Source organism: Doryrhamphus excisus, chromosome 10 (genome assembly GCF_030265055.1).
Source record: "Doryrhamphus excisus isolate RoL2022-K1 chromosome 10, RoL_Dexc_1.0, whole genome shotgun sequence".
Taxonomy (NCBI): Eukaryota; Metazoa; Chordata; class Actinopteri; order Syngnathiformes; family Syngnathidae; genus Doryrhamphus; species Doryrhamphus excisus.
In genome coordinates, this window is record NC_080475.1 from 8,118,999 (window position 1) to 8,142,917 (window position 23,919).

Sequence of the window (23,919 nt, forward strand, 5' to 3'; positions counted from 1 at the left end):
AGTCACCAGTACAAATACTCAATATTGGCATAGTTACTGTCAGATCAAATTTATGTCATGAATTGTCAAGCTAGGTCAACTTTATTTATACAGCCCTTAATCACAAAGGGCTCAACAATGGCCGCCCTGATCTGAACGTCCATGCGGTAAGGAAATACTTATACTTTTTTTTTACTGTGATGCCACTGAATAAGCACTGTTTATACAAAATAACACAAATAGCGCAATATGCTACATATGTTATCATCTGGACCAGATTGACCCCTGGCCATGTTGCATTGGGTGACGACGCTCACCCTCCTGTTTGGTCGCCTGTGGCAGGTCGCTGGAGAACAAAGTAATGGAGATGTTAGGAGGCCACAGTCATTGTGTTACTCTGGAAGAGTTGCTCGGGAATGATTCTCCCGGACAGTCAAGTCTTGACGGGACCGTATTACAGGGAAGTGATATTTTCATATGTATATTGAAATCTAGTTTTTGTTGTTCCCGTCACTTCCCGAGTCTCGGCTCGCTCGGTCGTCTAGCGACAGTTGTTTTGGACGGCGGCCTTCTCACCACGGCTGCCTGCTCGCCGCCTGGCAGGCCCATGTGTCAAAGGTGGCCGCGGCAGAATAGACTGTGGGAACAGCCGGTTAGCCTCCGCTGGTCCCCTGCTCCCCAACCAGAGGGGCAGCCATCAATCCGGCACTCCCCCTGCCCCTGTACACACACGGCAGCACAAACACACACACACACACACACACACACAAAGCCTCACACTTGCTCCCAATAATCCTCGGAAGCAATTTCATCTCGACTCGGGTGGCGGCCCATTGTCGCCAACCCCTTCAATCTTTCCTTATTAACTCTCTCTTTGTCCTGCATCCCAGCTTCTGGACTCATCTCTCCGACATTCCGATCGGAGCTGCTCCCAGCACTCCCAGGCAACCTCCATTCGCTAATCCCGTCGCCTACCCCCGCCGCCACCGCCCCACCCCTAGGAGCTCTTACTGCCTTTTTTTTTTCCCAACCTGCCGATCACCTCCTTAAACAGTAAGGTGGGGCATTAACGCCGCGGCTTCTGTGAGGCTTGGAGTGTGAAGGCGGGGTGGATGAAGTGGGAGGCGGCCACAAAGTGACTCCGGCCCAGACAATTAGAACAATGAGACGGGCCTGTAGGGTGCTAACTCGCTGCGTCACGCCTGGACGGTGGGGTATTTTGTCAGTTTAATGAATTGTCCATCAGGCCGGGGCCCCGGCGCAGGCTGCGCCATGAGAGGCCAGCAGGGACCCAGACACTAAGTCGGTATTTATTACACTGCCTTTGTCACTAATTGAGCTAATTATCAGTGACTCCTCAGCAATCCCACAGGCATCACCCCCCCCCCCCCCTCCTCCTGTCGTCTCCCACCCCTCCTAGAGTCCCACCTCTCATACGTATGCCTGGGTCCTTTTCTTAAAATAACCTTCAGATTTGAATTTTTGACTTCATATTTCTGCAATGAAATGGAATCACCCACTATTTGACCTTAAATGTCACCTCTAGAGACGCATCCCACTCATCCGCTCTGTGGACGGCGCCTCTATAGTGACCCTGGCTATGACGCTAAAACGCTATGCAGCATCCCGTGGTTCATGGCGTTGCCCCGGTCTGGAAGTTGCGGTGTTCATACTATGGAATACTGTAAAAGGAAGCAAACATTGGATGGTGTGCTGCTGTATGACATCATTGTAAACGAGGATGGGTATAAGCTGGAGAGCACGGATGCATGGATGTTTTGGGAGCTTTGGTGCTGCTCTTAATAGGATTAAGCACACAAGCATTAAGGACACCCAGGGACGGAATTCTATGTTCACTTGGCTGGCTGGGAAAAGGAAAAACACAAACTCATTGAAAATATAAACTTTATTGTTCTATCATACAACACAAATAAAAGTAGCACCTACGACATTTTTATCCCCTAAACATCATCGCCTCTTACTTGTTGCTATAGCAGTATAAAAACCCTGGAAAATAAATATTTTCATATTTACACTGATAAAAAAAAAAGGTGTGTATTCAGTGCATGGCAAAAAAACACAAGTGGTGTTCTCCCTTTCCTTTTAAGAGTTTTATGTCAGCTGAAGTACTTCAAACATTTAAATATTGACTTGACAGAAATGCCAGATTCGTACTCTTCGGTAATTCAAGCAATGACATTATAAATATATTCATACATTTTGATATTTACAGAATTTTGGTTCTCTTAGCTGATGCGGTGTGATCATGATGGGTCTTTCATTGGCTTGGAATACCTCAGACATTTATGGAATTTGCTGAGATTATGATTGAGATTATCCAGTATGAGCTAATTCCAATCTAGTTAGCGTAAGGATAATACATTCAAATCCAAGAGTTGCTCGTTTTTTTGTTTTTCTGGGCGGCGGCAGCGGCTGACATTTAGCATCTGGTCAAAGGAGCCGATTGTGGTTGAGGGGTAGGATCGGGAAAATCTGGAATCTGAAGAAAAGCCAAAATGTGGTAGGGAAATTTAAATCCGGGCTGCAACCACATCACACAAGATTTGATTGACATAAATCCAAGTTTTGTAGTGTAAACCTTCATGTCCAGTAATAGAGATGATCTACTCGACTACCCGGCTATCTGCTACCTCCAGCATTAACGATGTCGATGCCTCATCAAACCCTGGTTGGATATTTGTGCAGTTTTTCATTGATTGACTTTGGGCGGGTCCCTGTCAGTGTAGCTTCCTCAAAGCTTCCCGATTTGCCAGCACTTCCTGTATGTTTGGGATTCTCCTTGCCAACTATTTCATTTCTAAGAAGTCCTGATTTTCATACTAAATAATCCCCACCTGCGGCGTAATCATAGACACTGATGTAACGTTCGAGTACTGGTGCAGTTCAGGCAGCTGACGTGACAGCACCAGTGGAATGTGCAGTTGCACCGCTCCGTGACGCTCTCGGCCCGGGTCTGAAACCCCCGTCCGCAGCAGAGTAGTTCACATCCATCCAGGCCCGGGGAGGAGCTGTTACATGTTCGACCCGAAGTACCCAAAGTGCCGGTTTTGGAGCAGAAGTTTGGGGATTTTTCAAAGTAGACCAGGTCCATAGCGGAAGGGGGTTTATGAGCCGGGTTTTCAGGTTCCAGGTGGCGAGGATACGCTCGGTGCGAGGCACGGTTGCTGCCCTTGTTGGCGTAAACAACACGGGATGCTCCGTCGAAGCGGTCCTTGAGGAAGTCTCCGACGGTGCGGAAGTTCGGGAGACGCATCCAGCAAGTGCGGACGGTGCAGGATCCCGACATGCCGTGACACTTGCACTCCTGCCGCATCTCCGTGGACACGGTCTGCAGAGAGAGGAGACTCCGGTCACTATCACCAAAACCAGTATTCAAGTACCGTAAACCGGCGTTGCGTACCATCCTCCCCGCCTCGTTGTTGTGCACGTTGGTCAGATAGCGCAGATCTCGTCCTCTCTCGCTGGAGTCCACAAACTCACGGCTGAACATCCTGCCGAAGTCCACGTTGTCACTGCAGCCTCCCCAGTGCCAGTCCAGCCCCCCTGAACCTCTGCGGCGGTAATCGCACGTGCAGGATTCGATGGCACCTTCCGAGCAGAAGCGAGCCACCGCATGGGTCACGCCTGCGCTGGTGATGGCGAACACGAAGGCGGTCTCCCTGCAACCTGAAGGAATCACAGACCATTCCGCACACAAAGGTTGGATCGGAGATTCAGAACATTTCACCAAGTTGGGCCCAAGATGGAGAAACGACAGCGACTCACCCCGGTTGACAATTTTGCCAAATATCGCCGGGCTGAGCGTGGTGGGGCAGTTCCAACGGCGGTTGCGGAACTGCCACTTGCACTCCTTTATGGCCGTGTGCAGTCCAGCGGTGATGGCGTGCAAGATGCCCGGATTCTGCCGGATCAGCCGACGCTGGCGACGACTCAGCAGGGCCAGGCTCGGGTCCAGGACCAACTGCACATTCTTGGAATTGGTGAGAAGGTTGGATGAGGAGGCCACGTTGACGAGGCCCCTGTGGAGCAAAGAAACCAGGAGTCCGACTTACAGTTGCTTTAGTTTTTCTATAGAAATAACAAAATATTAATCAATATTAAATCAAATTAATCATGACCCCGAGTTTTTTTTTTTTTGGACAATCCAATGTTTTTCCAATCATCCAAGGACTCCATGCAGAAAAATGGAATGAGGCCCGGGTCACTTTGGGATTCTACATCGGTTCCCAAAGTATTCAAATTCTCATAGTATGTGAAAAAAATGAAAAACCATGCGATTGCATTGGTGTCTGAAAGCCTAACACTGAGAGTTACGCAGTGTGCTTGAACGCCTCGTCATATCAGCAGAGCTCAGGAAGTTGTTCATTGTTCCGTGTCCCTTATGTCAACAAATACGTTTTTTTTACGGTATATAACTCTTATATAATCTTATATAATTCTTCACTTGAAGAAAATGTTTGATGAGCCTGACACAAATTGTTCAAAGGAAAAAAATTTTTTTTTTCAAAATTTCAATTTTCAAATTAAAATTTTGAAATACATTTTTTTTGCAAAAATGATCTACAGTGTCAATTCATGCACACTAATGGCAATTAATCAAACAGTTGAAATAGATATCTTTAGAAACTTTTTTTACACTGAACAAAACTTCCCGAGCAGTGCCCAAACTAGCATATTAATATCCATAACCTGCAATAAAACCAGTTTCCGGGGGTCCTCCCCTGCCCAAGCCACCGTTTTCCCGTCTGAGCTGAAGGGGGGCAAACACTCACCACCAGCGGCCGCTGCTGTTGACCGCCCCTGTCCCAGACAGCGACCACAGCAGGAGGATGCATGCTTTCACTCCCAGCAGAAGATCCAAACTCCTCATCTCGACCTCGGTCCCCCTCACTGAAAAAGAGTTTTCCATGTTTAATTCGACTGAAGCGTTGCAGAAACACGCATCCATAAAGCAGCGACGTGGATTTTACAACTAAATCTCACCCACGACGTCTTTTAGCGAGGTGCGAGCATCCCGTGTACTCACCACTTCCCCCGACTCGACTGGAATGGATGTTCTCAGGCTGTGGAGGAGTCCACGCGTGTGAGGATGCTGCAGCGCTCCTCACTGTGTCCCTTTGAGTGATGCTCTGCACGGTGCGTGGAACGCGTGGGACGGTCCCGCAGACTTGATCCCCTCCGTGGTGACAGCAGATAGGCAACACATTCTTGTCTTATTGAGAGCTACAAGGGGAATAAAAAAGGGATTTGCTGCTCACATCTCCCTCTGTCTTTTTTTCTCTCTTCCTCGGAGGCTTTTCAATAGGATTGGAGGGAGGGATAGTTAATGCTCTTCATAGGGCGCACAATGAATAAGGAAACACAACTGTGCAGAAAAGCGGGGGGGGGGGGGGTGGAATCCGTGTGCTATATTGCGCCATTTTTTGGTGGAATCTCGTTGTCACCATCCAAATCCATGTTGGAATGTTTTCCCATCTGGTCTCCCATGCACGCAGTTTTAGCAGCGGAGGAGTTGATGTGGTGATGGTGATTCCGCAGTGGCGCAATATGAGCCACGGATGCGCCAACTCGCTAACCGTTACCGTACCGATGCACCGATACTTTTTATGTAGGGATTAAATGCCGCAAGAGGAGAGGATAAGAAGACATTTCAAACATTTCTTGCCTCGCAGGAACTTGTGCGTGTTCTTAGTGTGCGTGTGCGTGCGTGACGCTTATGCGCCGATTTGCATACTTCCATATTCGAGCTGCGGCGATGACAGTAAAAGAAAAGGAAGTGGGCTTTTGTAAAGAGGCTTTAATGACAGCCAGCCGACATTTACGCTGCCGCGCTATACCAAGGTGCGCCAATGGGTTTCCTGGTGCAGTCATGCGACACCGAGCAGATTAGCGCCAATCCGGATAAAGGGGGGGAGCCTTTTATATACAAATCAACTTCAAATCACTTTTTAAGCCACTTAGATATACACACCAAGGCAGAATGCTAATGCACTTTTCATTGCTGCGGCTTAGGGATGGAAGGAGATTAGATCAATTGGTATGACTATGCTGGTCGTGTTGGGGGGGTATGGGGTGGGGGGGGGGGGGGTAACGTCATTTTATATGAAAGTGTACATTCATATCTTTCTATATTGTTCTAGTTTCGTGTTGATTAATTCGAATAGATGCAACATTTCAAGTGAATCGAGTCGGATTTGAATGAATCCCTGATGCCATTGGATGATATTATTCCCATTCACTGGAATAAAGACTTTGGAATGACAAAGTGAAGTTGTCTCTGATGGTGGTGGTGGTGGTTGGGGGGGGCGGGGGGGTGCGTAGGGGGTGTATTGTCTGTGAGGAGCCGCCTGCCTGCTGCTGCCTCCCTCTCGTACAGTGGCATCTAACCCCCTCCCCTGTCCCCCCCCTTGTCCCCCCCTCCCTGTCCTCTCACATCCATCAATGACTCTTCGCTGTTTGGCGAACAAAGTGTACTCGCATCATCCTTTTCCGGGCTGTTCCATGACGTCATTGATCATTATTAGCAACATTCTGCTGTTCGACAAGCGGGTCTTGTGCGTAAAAGTGGAGTCAGACTTTTACGCACGGGCGCACGATCTCACAGAAAGGGGAACATAAACGAGAACGCTTAAAACTGTTCTGGGCAGAACACCCACAAGCACGTTGTTGGTTATAAAATATCATATTTCAGTTTTATTAACTTTTTATTCACCTTTTATTCATATAAAATGTATAAGACATGTTGGAGATTCCTAAATATTCAACTCTATCCAAGCTATATCCCTTTCTATGGGGACCAGTCCAGGGTGTACCCGCCTCTCACTGGGATAGGCTCCAGCATTCCCGGGACCCATGTGAGGATAAGGGTAGAAGATGAATGGAATGGAATGGAATGGAATGGAATGGAATGGATGGATGGATGGATGGATGGATGAATGGAATGGAATGGATGGATGGATGGATGGATGAATGGAATGGAATGGATGAATGGATGGATGAATGGAATGGAATGGAATGGATGAATGGATGGATGAATGGAATGGAATGGATGAATGGATGGATGGAAGAATGGATGGATGGATGAATGAATGGATGGATGGATGGATGGATGGATGGATAGATGGATGAATGAATGAATGAATGGATGGATGGATGGATGGATGGGTGGATGGATAGATGGATGAATGGAATGGAATGGATGGAATGGATGGATGGATGGATGAATGGATGGATAGATGGATGGATGAATGAATGGATGGATGGCTAGATGGATGGATGGATGGATGGCTAGATGGATGGATGGATGGATAGATGGATGGATGAATGAATGAATGGATGGATGGATGGATGGATGGATGGATGGATGGATGGATGGATGGATGGATGGATGGATAGATGGATGGATGAATGGAATGGAATGGAATGGATGAATGGATGGAATGGATGGATGAATGGATGGATGGATGGATGGATGGATAGATGGGTGGATGAATGAATGGATGGATGGCTAGATGGATGGATGGATGGATGGATGGATAGATGGATGGATGGATTTCTATAGTATTGTGCTGTGAGAAGATTGCTGAAATCCTGATCCCTGGCCTCTGGTGTGGAAGCAGGCTAGTGCTATCTGTGACATCACAGTTAGCAACAATACACAAACACATAGTACAGTCGTGTATGTTGACAGTATTTGTATTTTCTATACTCATTTGTGTCCTTTAGCTAATATAAATAGCACCAATTTTCATAGTAACTGTAAACTACTGTAAAGTGTTGCGTTCAAGGCCCAAAGTGTAAATTGACCAGACTTTCATTCATTTCAAAACTTTATTTTAATAGTATTTTATTTTTGTTGCTGTTCCAGAGCATCGTTATGACATAATAACCACACGCTTTGCCAGTCCAGCTTTAATATCAGCTAATATTTAGCAAACAGCTGCCTGCGGGGCCTCCTCTTTAGCTCCCTCCCTTCTCCTCCTCCTGTGTGCTCGACGCTGCTCCTCTCGCTCTCTTGTCTTCGCTCTCCGCTCCTTTGGCGGCGCACCGATCCAAAAGTCGTCATCTTCCGGATAAAAGACGGGACGTCTTTACTGGCGTTTTAATGTCACGACGCGACAGGAAATGGAATTATCAAACACATTCCGCTTGGAAAGATGCCCGATTCTGGCGACAGCGTTGTTGTTTGTACCTGCGTTGACGTAAGTACACTTGACACATTATGATCAGATTATTGTTGTGGTGTTATTGAGATTAAATGTAGGATTTGGGTTAAAATCGTCAGCTATAAGACAAAGTTCCTCTATGAAGATTGTACTTTTTGATTATCATTTCATTTTTATATCTATCTATCCATTCATCCACTTCAAGAGAGATATTTCAATAGATAATTGAAAGCACACAAATAAAACAAAAGTAAATAAATATAAAAGATGTTATACTCTACTTATTGTTTAGCAGCGATCTCTAATAATAAGTTCTGGTCGTCCTCCTCCAGGGTGATGTGTAATGACATCCTCAGCCTGAAGGCGGCAGGAGATCCGGTGTCGAGCCCCAACTCGGTGTGCCTGCGGCTGTCGGGCCTCAGCAAGCGTCAGATGAGGATGTGCGCACGGAGACCCGACGTGACGGCCTCGGCCCTGCAGGGCATCCAGCTGGCCGTCCACGAGTGCCGGCATCAGCTCCGGGACCAGCGGTGGAACTGCTCCACCCTGGAGACCCTCGGCAGGCTGCTGCACTACAGCGACATCCTCAACCGGGGTGAGGGAAGAACTTTAGGCTTCCTGGACCATTCGGTTGGAAGCACGTTCCCTCCACTGGAATATAGGACTTATTCCAATGGGAAGTCATGGTTATGAGATAAAAGGTCATAATTATTAGATAAAAGGTTAAAATTGTAAGATAAGAAAGTCATAATTATGAGATAAAAAGTCGAAATTATGAGACAAAAAGATCATAATTATGAGATAAAAGGTCATAATTATGAGATAAATAGTCAACATTATTAGACAAAAAGTCGAAATTATGAGATAAAAAGTCAAAATTATTACATAAAAGTCAAAATTATGAGACAAAAAGTCTAAATTATGAGTTACAAGTCAAAATTATGAGACACAAAGTCAAAATTATGAGACAAAAAGTCAAAATTATGAGATAAAAAGTCAAAATTATGAGATAAAAAGACATAATTATGAAAAAAGATCATAATTATTAGATAAAAGGTCATAATTATGAGATTAAAAGTCCAAATTATTAGATAAAAGTCAAAATTATGAGACAAAAAGTCAAAATTATGAGATAAAAAGTCAAAATTATGAGACAAAAAGTCAAAATTATGAGATAAAAAGACATAATTATGAAAAAAAGATCATAATTGTTAGATAAAAGGTCATAATTATGAGATAAAAAGTCCAAATTATTAGATAAAAGTCAAAATTATGAGACAAAAATCAAAATTGTGAGATAAAAAGTCAAAATTATGAGACAAAAAGTCAAAATTATGAGATAAAAAGACATAATTATGAAAAAAAGATCATAATTGTTAGATAAAAGGTCATAATTATGAGATAAAAAGTCCAAATTATTAGATAAAAGTCCAAATTATGAGACAAAAAGTCAAAATTGTGAGATAAAAAGTCAAAATTATGAGACAAAAAGTCAAAATTATGAGATAAAAAGACATTATTATGAAATAAAATATCATAATTATAAGATAAAAAGTCCAAATTATGAGATAAAAAGACATATTTATGATTATGAGATAAAAAGTCAAAGTTATGAGATACAAAAGTCGAAATTATGACATAAGAAAGTGAAAATTATGATATAATTGTTTTGCATATTTGTGCCTGCATCAACGAGCAGTATCTCACCGTGTGGATTTGCTCCACAAGGTTTCCGCGAGAGCGCCTTCTCCATGGCGTTGCTGTCGGCGGGCGTGGCCCACTCGGTGAGTTCGGCCTGCAGCGTGGGCAAGCTGCGGGGGTGCAGCTGCGAGGGCAAGAAGCGTCGCCAGGATGACGACAAGCTCCGGCTGAAGCTCACGCAGATGCAGATGGAGATGCAGATGGAGATGCAGATGCAGACGCTACGGAAAGATGTCCTGGAGATGAACGTGGGTTTGCTGAGCTCAGGTCCTCAGACCAATCTGCCCACCGACCTTCACTCCGGCCGACACGCTGCACTGCTCAAGCCTTTTCAGGATGAGCTGACCTCCGTGCAGGAGACGTGGGAGTGGGGGGGCTGCCGTCATGACTTCCGTTTTGGGGAACGTTTTGCCCGGGAGTGGCTGGACTTGCAGGCAGCTTCCAGAGACATCCACGCTCGGATGAGGATACATAACAACCGAGTGGGACGACAGGTACGTTTTCAACCTTACGTTGCATGGAAGTCACATTTGAATCAGTCAATCAATCTTGGAATGATTCGGACTATCAAGACAGAATTCCAGTTTAGTGGGAACAGCCTCTTTTCTATTCTTTTTGCTATTTTTAGTACATTACTATTTTTAGTATTTTCCATATCTTAGAGTCTTCAATGTAGAGTGACAGCTGTAATACGGGCAGGAATCTCGTATCCATCATTCCCAAGGGACACCCCGGCATGTCTGACGTTCCGCCATCTTTCCTCACACAGATCGTGGCCGACAACGTGAAAAGAAGATGCAAGTGTCACGGCACGTCAGGGAGCTGCCAGTTCAAGACCTGTTGGCACGTTTTACCAGAGTTTCGGCTCGTAGGTTCGATCCTCAAGAAAAAATTCCTGTCAGCCATCTTGGTCAACTCCCAGAACAAAAACAACGGGGTCTTCAATACCCGAAAAAGGAACGGCGACCGCAGGAGAATGGACCAACTGACCGGCGGTCGTCGTCAAAGCGTATCCAGAGAGTTGGTCTACTTCGAAAAGTCCCCTGACTTTTGTGAGCGTGACGAGTCCTTGGACTCTCCGGGCACGCAGGGACGGATCTGCAACAAAACAAGCCACGGCACGGACGGCTGCGGCTCGCTGTGCTGTGGCCGAGGACACAACATCATGAAGGAAACGCGCAGCCAACGCTGCAACTGCAGGTTCCACTGGTGCTGCTACGTGCTGTGTGAGGAATGTCGCGTCTCGGAATGGGTCAGCGTGTGCAAGTAGGTCACGCCGCTTGTCCTGAACGGCTTTCCTCACATATTTGGGACTTCGGATGTAGAGATGTGGGATGTTTGTTTCTTGTCTTTTGTTGCTGCTTTTAGTGTCAAAGGTTGAAGACGAGGCTGACGTCAAAATGTCGATGTTTTGATTGGTCGCAAACACAGAACTGTCAAAATTGTCCGATCATCAAATTAATTTAAATATTAGCCAATGACAACACAACTGAACACAAAATGCAGTTTTTCATGAAACCTATTATTATTAAGGGAGAAAAAAATCCAACCTCCATGGCCCTGTATGACAGAGCCCCCCCCTAAACTTAATAAGTGCTTGGACCAACCTTAGCAGCAGAAACCGCAATCAAGACTTTCAGGAATTTTGGCTCATCATCTTTGCAGAATTGTTGTCATTCAGCCCCACTGGAGGGTTTTCAAGCGTGGACCCCCTTTTTAAGGTCACACGACAACATGTCAATCGGGTTCAGATCAGGACTTTGACCGGACCACTTCTAAATCTTCATTTGGTTGTTCTTCAGCCATTCGGAGGTGGACTTGCTGGTGTGTTTTGGATCATTGTAGTGCTGCAGAACCTAAGTTGGTTTCAGCTTGAGGTCACCAACAGATGACCGGACATTTTTCACTACTTTCGTGATTTTTGGTAGAATTCCTCCTGGTCCTGGAGCAGCAAAACAGCCCCAGACCATCGCACTGCCACCACCATATTTTACTGCTGGTATGAAATATTGAACAACTTTTACTGTCAGACCACAGAGTATTTCCCCAAAGGTCTCGGGAAACATCAACATGTTTTGAGACGAGCCATAATGTTATTTTTATTTAGCGATAGTTTTCTTTTTGGAACTCAGCCATAACTGAGGCACCGTTGTGGGGTCTTTTGTGACCTCTTGGAAGAATTGTCGTTGTGCTCTTGAGGTAATTTTGGTTGGCCAGTCACTCTTGGGAAGGTTTGCCATTTGTGGATAATGCCTCCCACTATGGTTTGCTGGGGTCCCAAAGTTTGAGAACTGGCTGTATAACCGGCTGTATAACTGGCTATATAACTGGCTGTATAACTGGCTGTATAACTGGCTGTATAACTTGATAGACCGACAGAGCTCAATGAAATCCCAGTTATGTTTTACCAGAGGAAGCAACCCATCTTTTCCATATTTTTATCCCTTAGTAATTAAAGTTTTCATGTAAAAACTGCATATTTTGGTCAGTTGTGTTGTCATTGACTGACATGTAATACTAATAAGTCTTATGCTGCCGATACCGATCCCAATAATCCATGACTTTCCCTACCAGTGTCTATGTATATTTGTAAATAAATATATTTTTGGTTATTACTGGGTCGATGTTGGCTGAGGGGCTCAGTCTGGGACTTTTTTTTACAAATATAAGTTACACGTTAATGTAAGTAATAATGGATTTGTTGACTTTATCCATGGGTGGTATGATTCCACATAGTGTCCGTTTTAAATAAAATCCATAAACGAGCAACGACTTTATGAAAGAGATTTCCTGTGATAACGATGCTCATACGTGCGACTCTTTGCTAAGACATCGACGCTCGTCCACTTTTGGTCCCGTTTTAGTAGTAACGCTCAATGCAGCACAGATTTTGGAGGCAAGAGTTTTTATAGCCCCTTCATGCTGTGAGAGGGGCTTTTATTGGCCACAGGATATTGTTTCCTTAAAGGATGACTTTTATTACTGAAGAAACGCGTCAGGAAAGCAGGGAAACTTTCCTGCATCACAGATCATCTGCTCAGAATTCCTAAACCGACTGAAACGTGCTGCTGAGATGCTCTAACTCGATGGAACATGCATAGACTGAACAAGTACGACAAAAGGCACATGTGCGATGTCCGCCATCCCAATCTTTGGGATTGTCATGCATGCCAGGAAATGCTAATGTCACCACTGGCTTGACATTAAAGCCGCGTCTTTCTTAATATCTTGGTCGTCTGCACGGGAAACCTCTGCAGCCACTGGATTTAACGGCAATTAAGTATTGTTTGTACAGACTTGGGTAAATATCTCTTGACTTCCGAGGAATGAGCGAGCCGCTGCCGGAATGGACGGCTCGGTGAAGGGAACAGAGACTGCGACCGGCACGGAATGATAAGGGCCGGGATATCTGCTTTGGATTTCTTCATCCTGAGCCGCTAAAAACAGGGAATTTCCTGTTCCTGCTTCTCCCATGTGTCGGACGGAGTCAGGTGCAGGCTGCGGACTCGAACACGTTCATTCATAGCAGCACCAGCAGTGGCTCGGTAATTACAAACAGACGGCTTGAAATGAAAGAGAGGCAAGCAGAGAAAAGTTGGGAGGGATAAAAGTGAGCCGCTATGATTGACATGATGATTATACTGTATGTATAAAGTCGGGCGTTTTATCGAGACATGGATTCGTGTTATAGCGTGGGACGAAAGGACAAATGGGGGCACCGGGAAGGGATGACGATGTACCAATACAAGCCTCCAAACATCTGCTTCTCAACTTCCCTTTCGTTTTTAATGTGGGGACAAGGCCCGGGAAGGCGAGCGGCAGGGAAAACACAAGGAAGCAGCTACCCGGAACATCAAAGCACCTGCCCTGGACATGCGGGCCCTCATTAGTTCAGCTAGCAGAACCAACCAGACTTGTGATTGTGTTTGCTGGGGTGCGTGCTGGCAGACACATCAGAGGGAAGCTTCCTTTAAGTCATAACTCTCCAACCCACCTTCGCCGCCGCCCCGGCTCGCCGTAACCCCCCCCCCCCCCCCCGTAACCCTTGCCAAAAATCTCAGTTCACAGAAAACCATCCGTGCTTGCCTGGTTTGCAGCTGCAAACATCTGCTCGCCGCTTTGTTCCTCTGCCTTCCGCCGCTGGATTGATAAACCGGTTTAGCATTTATCAATCCACATCAAGTGTCACGGAACCCACTGGGATTGGCTCTTGAAAGGCTTGTATATGAATGAGTGAATTCAAATTGGACTCGGTTTTCATCCATTTTCTAAGGTAAACCACTTTGGTGAACCGGAACCTATCCAGGCTGACTTTGGGTGAGAGGTGGACTACACCTTGGATTGGTCGTCAGCGAATCACATCCAGACCAAAATATACGGACAAAACGTATACACACACAGGATTCATACCCGGTTCTCCGGACTGCAAGGCCTGCAAGACCTCTAAAACCACCATTAATAATTACCAGCTTGCTTCCTTGGTATACCAAGGTCCTGTATCTCATCAATAAAGTCCTTTTTCCACTATTCAACCCCTATCGTCCACGCCAGCCTGCAGATATTTGGTACTGAAACAAAAGTTTTTCACGTTTTCAAAGTGCGGATTTGGAGAAAAATCTGATTATGTATTTTGGGTATGGATGCCATTAACCCGAGTTTTACGTTTCCCGGCGTCACTACCCGGGGGACAACTGTTAAGAACATATGAATATGTTATCTTGTACCGACAAGGAAAACATGCTAACGCTGATGCTGTCAGTCGTCTTCCACTTAAAGGAACACCATGGTGTAGCATGTCAACAATGGGATTGTTTAAGCTAAAGTAGTTGTCATGTTCTTGCACTTCCACGCCCCTAGATGGCACTAAGGTGTTAGACATACGTGAAGTATGTAAAGCCACCCATACGAGAGATAAGGTTCTCTCTTTTAGTTAGACCAGCGCGAGTGCTGGTCTATGCTGGTAGCTGGTCTATGCTGTTTTTTTTCCAGCAGTATGTGAAGTCAAGACGTTTCAGTAATGTTTCAAATCATCAAAATACTGTAAGTATTACATGTTCTAATCAGTGTATTTGTTAATGCATGATCACAGCATGTATATGCAACGTTTCTTTTTAGAGGGCTTCATAGTCAAAATATGTGTTTCCCAATGACAGCATTGTAAGCTAGCTCAAATTAACTTAACACAGAAAAGGGGAAAAAAAATATGTGATCATGTTCAACATTATTGTGAACTGCACTTAACTTAATTAACACGTACACTGATGATAACATGTAATAGTTGCAGTATCTTGGCGTATTTTGATGATTTCAAACACTTCTTTTCGAGGAGCATTGCTACACGTACTTATGCTAGTTCTGTTAACAGCAGCGACAACACTTCCGATGTCGGATCTCCTTGGGATAGCCGTGTCTTCCGACACAATACGTGAGATCCAGTCCTCAGCTAAAAAAAAACAACGCTGATGGCAAACGGACATCTTGTTGAGTCTTTGTAGCGAAATGGAGGGCTAGGTATCCACTCTTTCGTCTGTCAATGATGCTAGCGAGGTGTCGTGTTGGTCTGTGAGACAAAAATGTTTTTTCATATTAGCTGTTACAATAATAATATCACCTTAGCTTGGTTAATATACAAGTCAGTTATGTCAATAGGGCAATGTTGCTGTTTTTTATTAGGTTTTTTGTGAGAGCTTTAGCATTAAAACAGGTAACGCCCGCTGCTAGCTAGCTGAAGCTAAACAAGCTAAACTTGTTTTCTCGTACTAGAATGCACCAAAAAATGGAAATAAATGTGTTCATGTTTCACATAAGGATTTAGAATGATGGGTAACATTCCAAAAAAGTGCAGTTCCCCTTTAAGACTTTGTGTTTTCTAGTTATAAGTGATTAATTAATCCTTTCCAGGCTTGTATAACTGAAGGTAGTCATTGTGTTTTGTACATATGTACAGTTATCATAGTACTATATATGTACTATATATCTTTTGGGGGCTCTGGAAAAACTTGTAATAGAAGTACAAAAGATGGGAGGGGTAACACAAGCGTCCTGTTACAGTCAGCACTTTACTTATTCATTAAGACGATTCCTGTGTTAATTATTCAAGCCTTTAATTAGTTTCCCAATGCTGCTGCATTCAAATAAGGACGCAATGAAAGCAGTCAAAGCCAGGTTAATATGTAGTGTTGGTGCGTTACTTCATAAAGGAACACTTTAATTGTAATTGTAGCTCTAGTGCAGTGGAGGAGTTGATTTATTTGTACTTTTTAACCAAAATATCACGAGATTCTGCGCCTGTGTCCTCGCGAGACTTCAACCCCAGCGTCTCTCCCGCATCAAGCTGGTCGCCTGGCGGTCCGTTGACGGGTAAGTGTGAATGAAATGATAACGGAGCCGAACCACGGGAGTTATTCCTGCCGTTAACAGCCGCGTCTCGGTCGGGACGGACGAAAGACGTTAGCTTTTTATTTTTCTTCTTTCTTTTGCTAAATACGCGACCGTTAATCGACGCTAGCAAGCTAGTCGTGACAACGAGGCTTTTAGCCGACATAACGCGGGGTTGTGCTTTTTTTTTCTCATTTCAAAAACCGGCACAATTTTTATCACCTTATGTTATTATTTAATTAGGTAATAAAGATCCTATTGTCGACTTCTTCGTCTTCTTCTGTCAACAGAACAGTTGCTACATCACTAGACAGTTCATTAGGTACACCCGGTGTCATGTACTGCAGCAAAATGAATGCAGCAGTGCTGTAATGAAGCATAGTATAATTAGCATTATGATGCTACTTAATGTGTTTAAAATACCTTTCTTACCTGCCACAATGGCAGTAGTCTTTAGTGCTGATGTTGAATTGCTGGCTGCTCAAATGCTTCCATTACATCAGTATTAGTAGTAGTAGTAATACTAGTTTAGTAAAATGTTTAAATAGCTATATTAGCTAATGATATAACTTTGGCAGAAGATCCGTTGCAAAAAAAAAAAAAAGACAGCATCCTACTCTTGCCTGCATTCGTGCATTCATGCACATGAAATCTCATCTCCATGAAGCATATGCATCATGGTGGCCTTCCAAGGTGTGATGAGCTTCCGGCGTAACGAGGTAATAATATCCCTAGCGTTTGAAGAGCCGCCGTATCACAAGCACTTATTTTCCCGCGCCGTCTAGCCGTACTAAAATGTGGTCCACAGTTGCAGCCGTGTGTGGTGAAATGTTTTTTTTTAACAGTTTTGTTGCAGTCGAGAACTCCGCAGTCGGTCGTCATGGGCAACATCTTTGGAAACCTGCTGAAGAGCCTGATAGGCAAAAAGGAGATGAGGATCCTCATGGTGGGGCTGGACGCCGCGGGGAAAACCACCATTCTTTATAAGCTGAAGCTGGGAGAGATCGTCACCACCATCCCCACCATTGGTGAGTCGCACGGACAACAACGACGCTCAGTGCGGAATCCAACCTCATCGTTTCTCCTTCTTCAGGTTTCAACGTTGAGACAGTGGAATACAAGAACATCAGCTTCACCGTGTGGGATGTAGGCGGCCAGGACAAGATTCGGCCCTTGTGGAGGCACTACTTCCAAAACACTCAGGGTGAGCCAGAGTAGGCCATGTTGGATGGAATCAGATCATATCTGATGTACATTTGAATATTGACATAAGTATTATAGACATAAGTATTAGCCACTAGTGGAAATGAATGATGAGCGTTTAGTTCTGTGGTTCAGTGAAATCTGATATTCATTTACATGACTAGACGGCAAGCTCATTGGGAGTGACCAGGATGGATAGGATCGGGCATGATGTGGCGACCCCTGAATTTTATTATGGATTTATTTTTCTTATGTAGAACGGGTGACCTTATTGGGTGCTAATGTGCATATTTGTTTATTTTGAAGTCATGCATAACGTTTTACTATTTCATATGGGTTAACTTCTTTTTACAATTGTGTGACAGTTAGGATTAAAAAAAAAAAATGGAGTCAAAACCACATGATTTTAATCACCTGTTACTGAGTGTTATTACTGAGTATATTAAACATTCTATTTATACTTCATATATATATATATATATGCGCTTATAATTATATGAAAGGGTATTATTAAATATAAAAAAAATATATATATAAATAAATTATATTACAAATTTCACTTGGGTTACACGTGTCCATAATACAACTGACCTTTGCAATACATCTTTGTCGTTTATTATTAAAGTAATTAAGGTGAAAATATCATCGTGTATTTGCAGTATATGAATAATTCAGTGGCGTACAGGACATTTCAGTGAACAATGTATGTTTACAATGTCATCAGCGTTAAGAAGGTTCCTGTTCATATGGTGACAGTTTGACCCTGGAACAGATGATTGGATTTTCATGACTTTCTATGGGAAATATTTTTTGTGTACATTAAACGTTCCGCTGTATCCCTTAGCATCGTGTTAACCAAGACAGCGGTTCGCTGGTCTCCGCAGGTCTGATTTTTGTGGTGGACAGCAATGACCGTGAGCGTGTGAATGAAGCCCGCGAGGAACTCATGAGGATGCTGGCTGAGGATGAGCTGCGGGACGCCGTTCTTCTTGTCTTTGCCAACAAGCAGGTATCGTTTTGTGTGTCTTCTGTTTATTTCCATTCTTACATCAGCCAAGGAAATGCGGCCATTTTTCCTCAGGACCTGCCCAATGCCATGAACGCGGCAGAGATCACCGACAAACTGGGCCTGCACTCCTTGCGTCATCGCCACTGGTACATCCAAGCCACCTGTGCCACCAGCGGGGACGGCCTCTACGAGGGCTTGGACTGGCTGGCCAATCAGCTGAAGAACAAAAAGTGAAAGAGCCCCCAGGTTGTACTTCTTATGGATGCATACGTGGAGAGGAAGCGCTGAAGGCTCCTTGCAGTTGACTCAGTGCCCCCCCCCCCCACCTCCTCCCCTCAAAAACCTCTCATATTCTTTTACTGCATTATTTATTGCTTTGTTTGGATCTACGGGGACAATTTTTAATCATGTGACCTAAGTACCTTCCATTCTATACACTGGATACATAATTATGGGGATGAACCATGTTTATGATATAAAGTTACTGTAAAGGAATACAGACCTCATCTAAATCTTAAGACCAGTTGAAAAATAGATGCACATTTGGATCTTAATGAGGTTTTAAGTAGAGCTGCAATACGCAAAATATTGAAGGGGGCTTAAGACAAAAAACACATTGAAAAATGAATTTATTGAAAAGAACAATTGAAGTGAAATAGGATGTTTGTCCGCTCATCAAAAGTCTTAGCTTATCACTCCAAAAATTACTACAAATTCTCAGTACCACCCAGTAAGGAGTAGCTCTAACGTTCTTGTTAATTACTTTAACAAAGGCATCTGGGCATGCTTGATGAGTGTTTCCAGGAGGCCATTAGGAACGTTGCTCCAAGTGGTGAAGATGGCTTCACCAAGGAAGTGATGACCATTTTTATAAACTTCCCTTACCATGCATTCCCAAATATTCTCTATGGGATTTAAACCAGGGGAACGTGGGATGGTCCAAAAGAGTGATGCTATACCCCGTGAAGAACATCTGCCCATAACCTGTCGCCGTTTGACGACCTTGCACCAACAGAAGCTCCGGTATTCCACTGAATGAAAAAGCACCCCTGATCATAATGGACACTCCCTGGGAAAACATCTCAGGTGGGATCTCCTTGTCATGCCGTAACATTGGAAGCCATCTGGACCGCCAAGGTTACATTTTTTCTCATCAGAGAATGAAACTTTTTTCCACCTTTCAATGTCCCATGTTTGATGCTCCGTGGTCAAAGGTCAAATTGTTTTTTTTTTTTAAACCTTTTTCCCGCAGAAGGTCATTTCTGAATGTTTTTTTTTGTCTCTCTCCCCCCCCCCCGCCCCCCCCATTGCTTTTGCATATTGTAGCTCTACTTCAAACCTGACTAAGGTCTTAATGTGCAAATTGTTTAATCTAGTCTTTTTTCAACTGGTCTTAAGATCTTGATCAAGTCTACATGTATATGATGTGTTCAAGGTCTAAACGTGGTTGCAGAGTGGTATTACTTAGCTGTACTTTCCCGTCCGTACTGTAAAGAAATGTCATCATAGTAAAGCGGTAACCCGCTTATATCAGAGTACTATCAACTTGCAAAGGTCACATATTTATTATTTGTTAAAAGCCATGTTGTACTGAATGATGTATAGGACATATTTTGTTTTGTTCAAAGTGTCTATTTAGATTTTTTTTTACAATAGAAATAGTTTTTAATTTAATTCCAGACATAGTTTACTTTTATTTATCCTGCTTAAGTCCAACATTTAAAGTTTATACTGATGGGTTGACTCCCATCGAGCCCTCACCTCATCCTGCATGCTAATACACCAACTGGTGATCTTATGAGGGCCCTTATGAGGGCCCACGGACGTACTGCAGGCCACATGTTGCTATCAACCAGCGTAGCCATCCATGAGGGAGAGAAGTCTTTGTGTTTTTGAATGTGTGCTTTTCAAGCCGACTGCATTGGATCCTACATATCCCACAATGCAATTGTTGCTTGAACATCCTGTTCTCTCTATTACCTGTGGTACTCCGATGCACAAAATAACACATTACAGTTGTACAAATATTGATTTTCCAACAGATGAAGTAGTTAAATGTTTGTTTGTTAACCTGGCATCCGTCTTTGAGAATGTTGGAATTGCATTGTTTTCAGAAAAGGAGGCGAGGGAATGCTTGAAAAGGCATGTTAATACTGTACAAGTTCTGTAATAAAATGAATCCTATATCCTATTTATGACTCCTTGTTGGTTGAAACCAACGCTGTACATTCCAAAAACATGTTAGGTGAAATATTCCATCGCAGTAGTGCAACTACAGTACTGACTTTGTGCCTCCAGAGAAGGAAGGAACCTTGAAAGTGAGATGGATGTGTCCTTGTGGCCTTGCTCAGCTGTCATTAAGAGACTAGTTTGGCACAACCATAAAGTCTCCCCGTGGACCAGCTCCACCGCTTAGAGCCACTTGGTCTCATCAGAGGTGTCTCCAGGGGTGTGACAGCAGTATGTGAGGCAGAGCCGCTCCCAGGGCTAGCGGCTCTGCGGCCCCCTGCAGGACGGCTACAATAGTAGCCCCCGGGGCAGATGCCATAGCTGGGATTCCCACCCGTAACCGGGACGCCTTCGCCCAGGGCACAGACACACTGGCAGCAGCCCCACAATCAATTCATCAATCTGGAAAGGGAGCCATAGCCGCAAAAGGCCACAGCAGTCACCCCCCCCCCCGGCTTGCCTGAGAAGGGGCCACCGGGGACGATGCTGTGATGAGCATACTTGGTATGGGATTACTTCATTTAGAACACAATAAAAACATGGAAGTGTAAGTATTGGATCCATCTCAGGAAGACTTTTTTTTTTTTTAATTTGGCCTTAGAATAATATACTATAAATAAATCTAATAAAAAATAAATAATTTTCTAAATGAAAATTGAGTTTTAACCTGAGAATTTGAGAAGGAATCAGCAGCTCCCATCTTCAGGCTCTGTCTCCTCCTGCTGGACGACAAGAACTTTGAGTTTAGTTTTTAATTTCTATGGCAATGGAGGGCAAAGTTTTGAACAAAATTAATTAATAATATATATTTAATACACACACTACATATCATTGGAACAGTTCACCTGGAATATATGATGATGTCTATTTCATCTGTCAATGTGTCCTGCAATCTGCTGTATGGGCTGACTCCCTTTTTCAGCAGCACTTTAAACATCACGCCACATCAAATCATGAAATTAAATATTACAGTGATGCAGAAAAGTACACAATGGGAGTGAAAAAATGTTTAATAAAGTAAAAAAAGTGTCAATCAAAAATATAGGACCACAACCAGGACCAAAATACAGACCACAACTCAAACAAAGGGCCCAAAAATAAGCATCATTGGTGCCCTTTAAGAAGGTCATGGCCCTGATTGGCTGCAGGTGCGCCTGACAGCCCCGCCTCTGCTGGTCTGAGCTTCCCAACTCCAGCTGCCAATCATCACAACATACGAACAATAGGATCCACAAACGGACCAGAAAGGACAACAAGGTAGACTCCAACGTATAGGGAGGAAGGAGTCAGGCGAGGAACCAAAGACCACCTGGCAAAGAGTAGTCCAAACAGCACCGCATCAGTAGTCCCGGGATGATTGGCGGCAGGTAATTGGCTCCCCTGCCACTCAGACAGCGGATGACGACACGGCCTGCAGCTTTCATCCTGCAGTTAGAACTACTTATTGTCACAAATGTTATTATAGTTATATATAGTTATTATAGTTGGCTATTTTCATCTATTCTTGTTCTAACTCATATTTTGTCTGCTAATTACTCCTCTATTTCATATCCAAATGTTCCGCTCACTCGGGAAGACTTTCCTTTTTTATTTTTATTTTTTAATTTTTTTTTTCGGGAAGACTTTCCTACCTATTCAGGCTTTTCAAAATATCATGATATATTTTCTATGAGAATCTTCCCATTCAAATTTAAATGGTGCCCTCTGGTGGTGGAAGGTCACTTACAATTTCCTTTTACTGAATCTTTGTGGAATTGGGGGGGCTGCACGGTGGTCGAGTGGTTAGCGCGTAGACCTCACAGCTAGGAATTTATTTTCATTCTAGGTTTTAGCATTTTTTTCACAGGATTTCAGCCATTTTTAATAAAAAAAGAACACCTTCCTTTAAACCATGAAGACTTTTATTACCCTGCAATCGAGAATCGAAATTCAACTTTACACAATGCCCAACCCCAAACACATGATCAACAGCTCAGACAATCCACAGCAGGAAATAATTGCATCATCAGCATAGAAATATAAATTAGCATTAGTACATTAACACCTAGCTTGTTGATCTACATAATGAATGAGAGGGGGCCTAGTGCAGAGCCCTGAGGCACTGTGATTGGCTTGGGATCGCGAGGGGTGCTGGAGCCTATCTTAGCTGTCTTCGGACGAGAGGTGGGGTCCACATTGGACTGGTGGCCAGCCAATCCCAGGGCACATATAGTAGACAAACAACCATTCACACTCACATTCATACCTATGGACAATTTGGAGTGGCTAATTAACCTAGCATGTTTTTGGAATGTGGGAGGAAACCGGAGTACCCGGAGAACATGCAAACTCCACACAGAGATGGCGGAGGGTGGAATTGAACCCCGGTGTCCTAGCTGTGAGGTCTGCACGCTAACCACTCGACCACCGTGCAGCCCTCCACCCAAAATATCCAATTTAAAAATCTTGAGGTGGAGTTGAGTGAGTCCATTGGCGGCCATACTTGTCAATATGAACAAGAGGCGGCGTACACGGGAATGTGAGCGGAATGATCAAACGTCCATTGAAAAGGTCTGCGTGGTTCCTCCACGACGTTCCTCACGTTCATCCATGAGCGAGTAACTTCGCTGTCATGTTGAGGAATGTTGCCCACTCGGAGACCATGGTCACAAATTAAGGCTGTTTCGGGGGCAGAAGGTTCGTCCACCATGTGACAATGTGAGCATTATGGGCGGCTGCTGCCTGCCCATCAAAGGAGCGATTAAGCAGGCAGAAACGGGACAAAGATGCTCTTCACGGCGGGAACAGTGCAGCCACTCACGGCAGAGCGCCGCTGCTTAGACATACGCGGGAACGCCATGAAACACATCTGGCAATAAACGGCTGATGGGTTCATGTTGATGGAAACACAAAGGCTTTACTTTCAAATGCTCATATATATTCTTTTTTTTTTGGTAATATTCATAAAATACACACAAATAAATAAAAAAAACACTAACTGCGTCACATTTTGCTACAAAAAGTATTTTTTTTTTCAGTTTATGCAAATGTAGCGAAACAGCTGTGACCTTTGTTCATGGAATCAATAAATACAAATGAAACAAGACGGACCAGCTTCTGATTGGTGGAAAAAGTCGATGCCTGGCCAATGACAGAGCCTCCTCGGGGAGGGACGTCCCGCTCAAAATAAAGTACCACCAGTTGGCTGTTTTCATCTGCTGTTACAAATAATGGCTGCCACTCCTTTTCCTCTTT

At 44.1% G+C, this 23,919-nt stretch overlaps 4 protein-coding genes across 6 annotated transcripts in view; 3 read left to right on the forward strand and 1 right to left on the reverse strand.

Moving 5' to 3' along the window:
* Positions 1-1,901: 1,901 nt before the first annotated feature.
* On the reverse strand, positions 1,902-4,870 carry LOC131137454 (protein Wnt-1-like). The gene is made up of 4 exons (XM_058085441.1): positions 4,773-4,870; positions 3,766-4,019; positions 3,401-3,666; positions 1,902-3,328 (listed from the first exon to the last, which is right to left on the reverse strand). The coding sequence occupies exons 1-4, from the start codon at positions 4,868-4,870 to the stop codon at positions 2,846-2,848; spliced, it is 1,101 nt and encodes a 366-aa protein (XP_057941424.1). The 3' UTR covers positions 1,902-2,845.
* Positions 4,871-7,970: 3,100 nt separating this feature from the next.
* LOC131137453 (protein Wnt-10b-like) lies at positions 7,971-12,518 on the forward strand. The gene is made up of 4 exons (XM_058085439.1): positions 7,971-8,201; positions 8,498-8,760; positions 9,894-10,360; positions 10,636-12,518. The coding sequence occupies exons 1-4, from the start codon at positions 8,125-8,127 to the stop codon at positions 11,134-11,136; spliced, it is 1,308 nt and encodes a 435-aa protein (XP_057941422.1). The 5' UTR covers positions 7,971-8,124; the 3' UTR covers positions 11,137-12,518.
* A 2,347-nt stretch (positions 12,519-14,865) lies between these two features.
* On the forward strand, positions 14,866-20,635 carry LOC131137486 (ADP-ribosylation factor 3-like). 2 transcript variants are annotated; one of them, XM_058085498.1, is made up of 5 exons: positions 14,866-14,906; positions 17,090-17,272; positions 17,338-17,448; positions 18,332-18,456; positions 18,529-20,635. In XM_058085498.1, the coding sequence occupies exons 2-5, from the start codon at positions 17,125-17,127 to the stop codon at positions 18,688-18,690; spliced, it is 546 nt and encodes a 181-aa protein (XP_057941481.1). In that variant the 5' UTR covers positions 14,866-14,906; positions 17,090-17,124; the 3' UTR covers positions 18,691-20,635. The 2 variants fall into 2 exon arrangements, with proteins under 2 accessions (XP_057941481.1, XP_057941480.1); XM_058085497.1 differs by lacking the exon at positions 14,866-14,906 and adding an exon at positions 15,530-16,226.
* Positions 20,636-23,897: 3,262 nt separating this feature from the next.
* Positions 23,898-23,919, forward strand: part of LOC131137365 (receptor tyrosine-protein kinase erbB-3-like) — a 16,043-nt gene continuing 16,021 nt past the window's right edge. For both annotated transcript variants that reach the window (XM_058085233.1, XM_058085234.1), the window contains exon 1: positions 23,898-23,919. This exon is cut by the window's right edge and continues 319 nt beyond it. The gene's annotated coding sequence lies outside the window, so the exon portion shown is untranslated.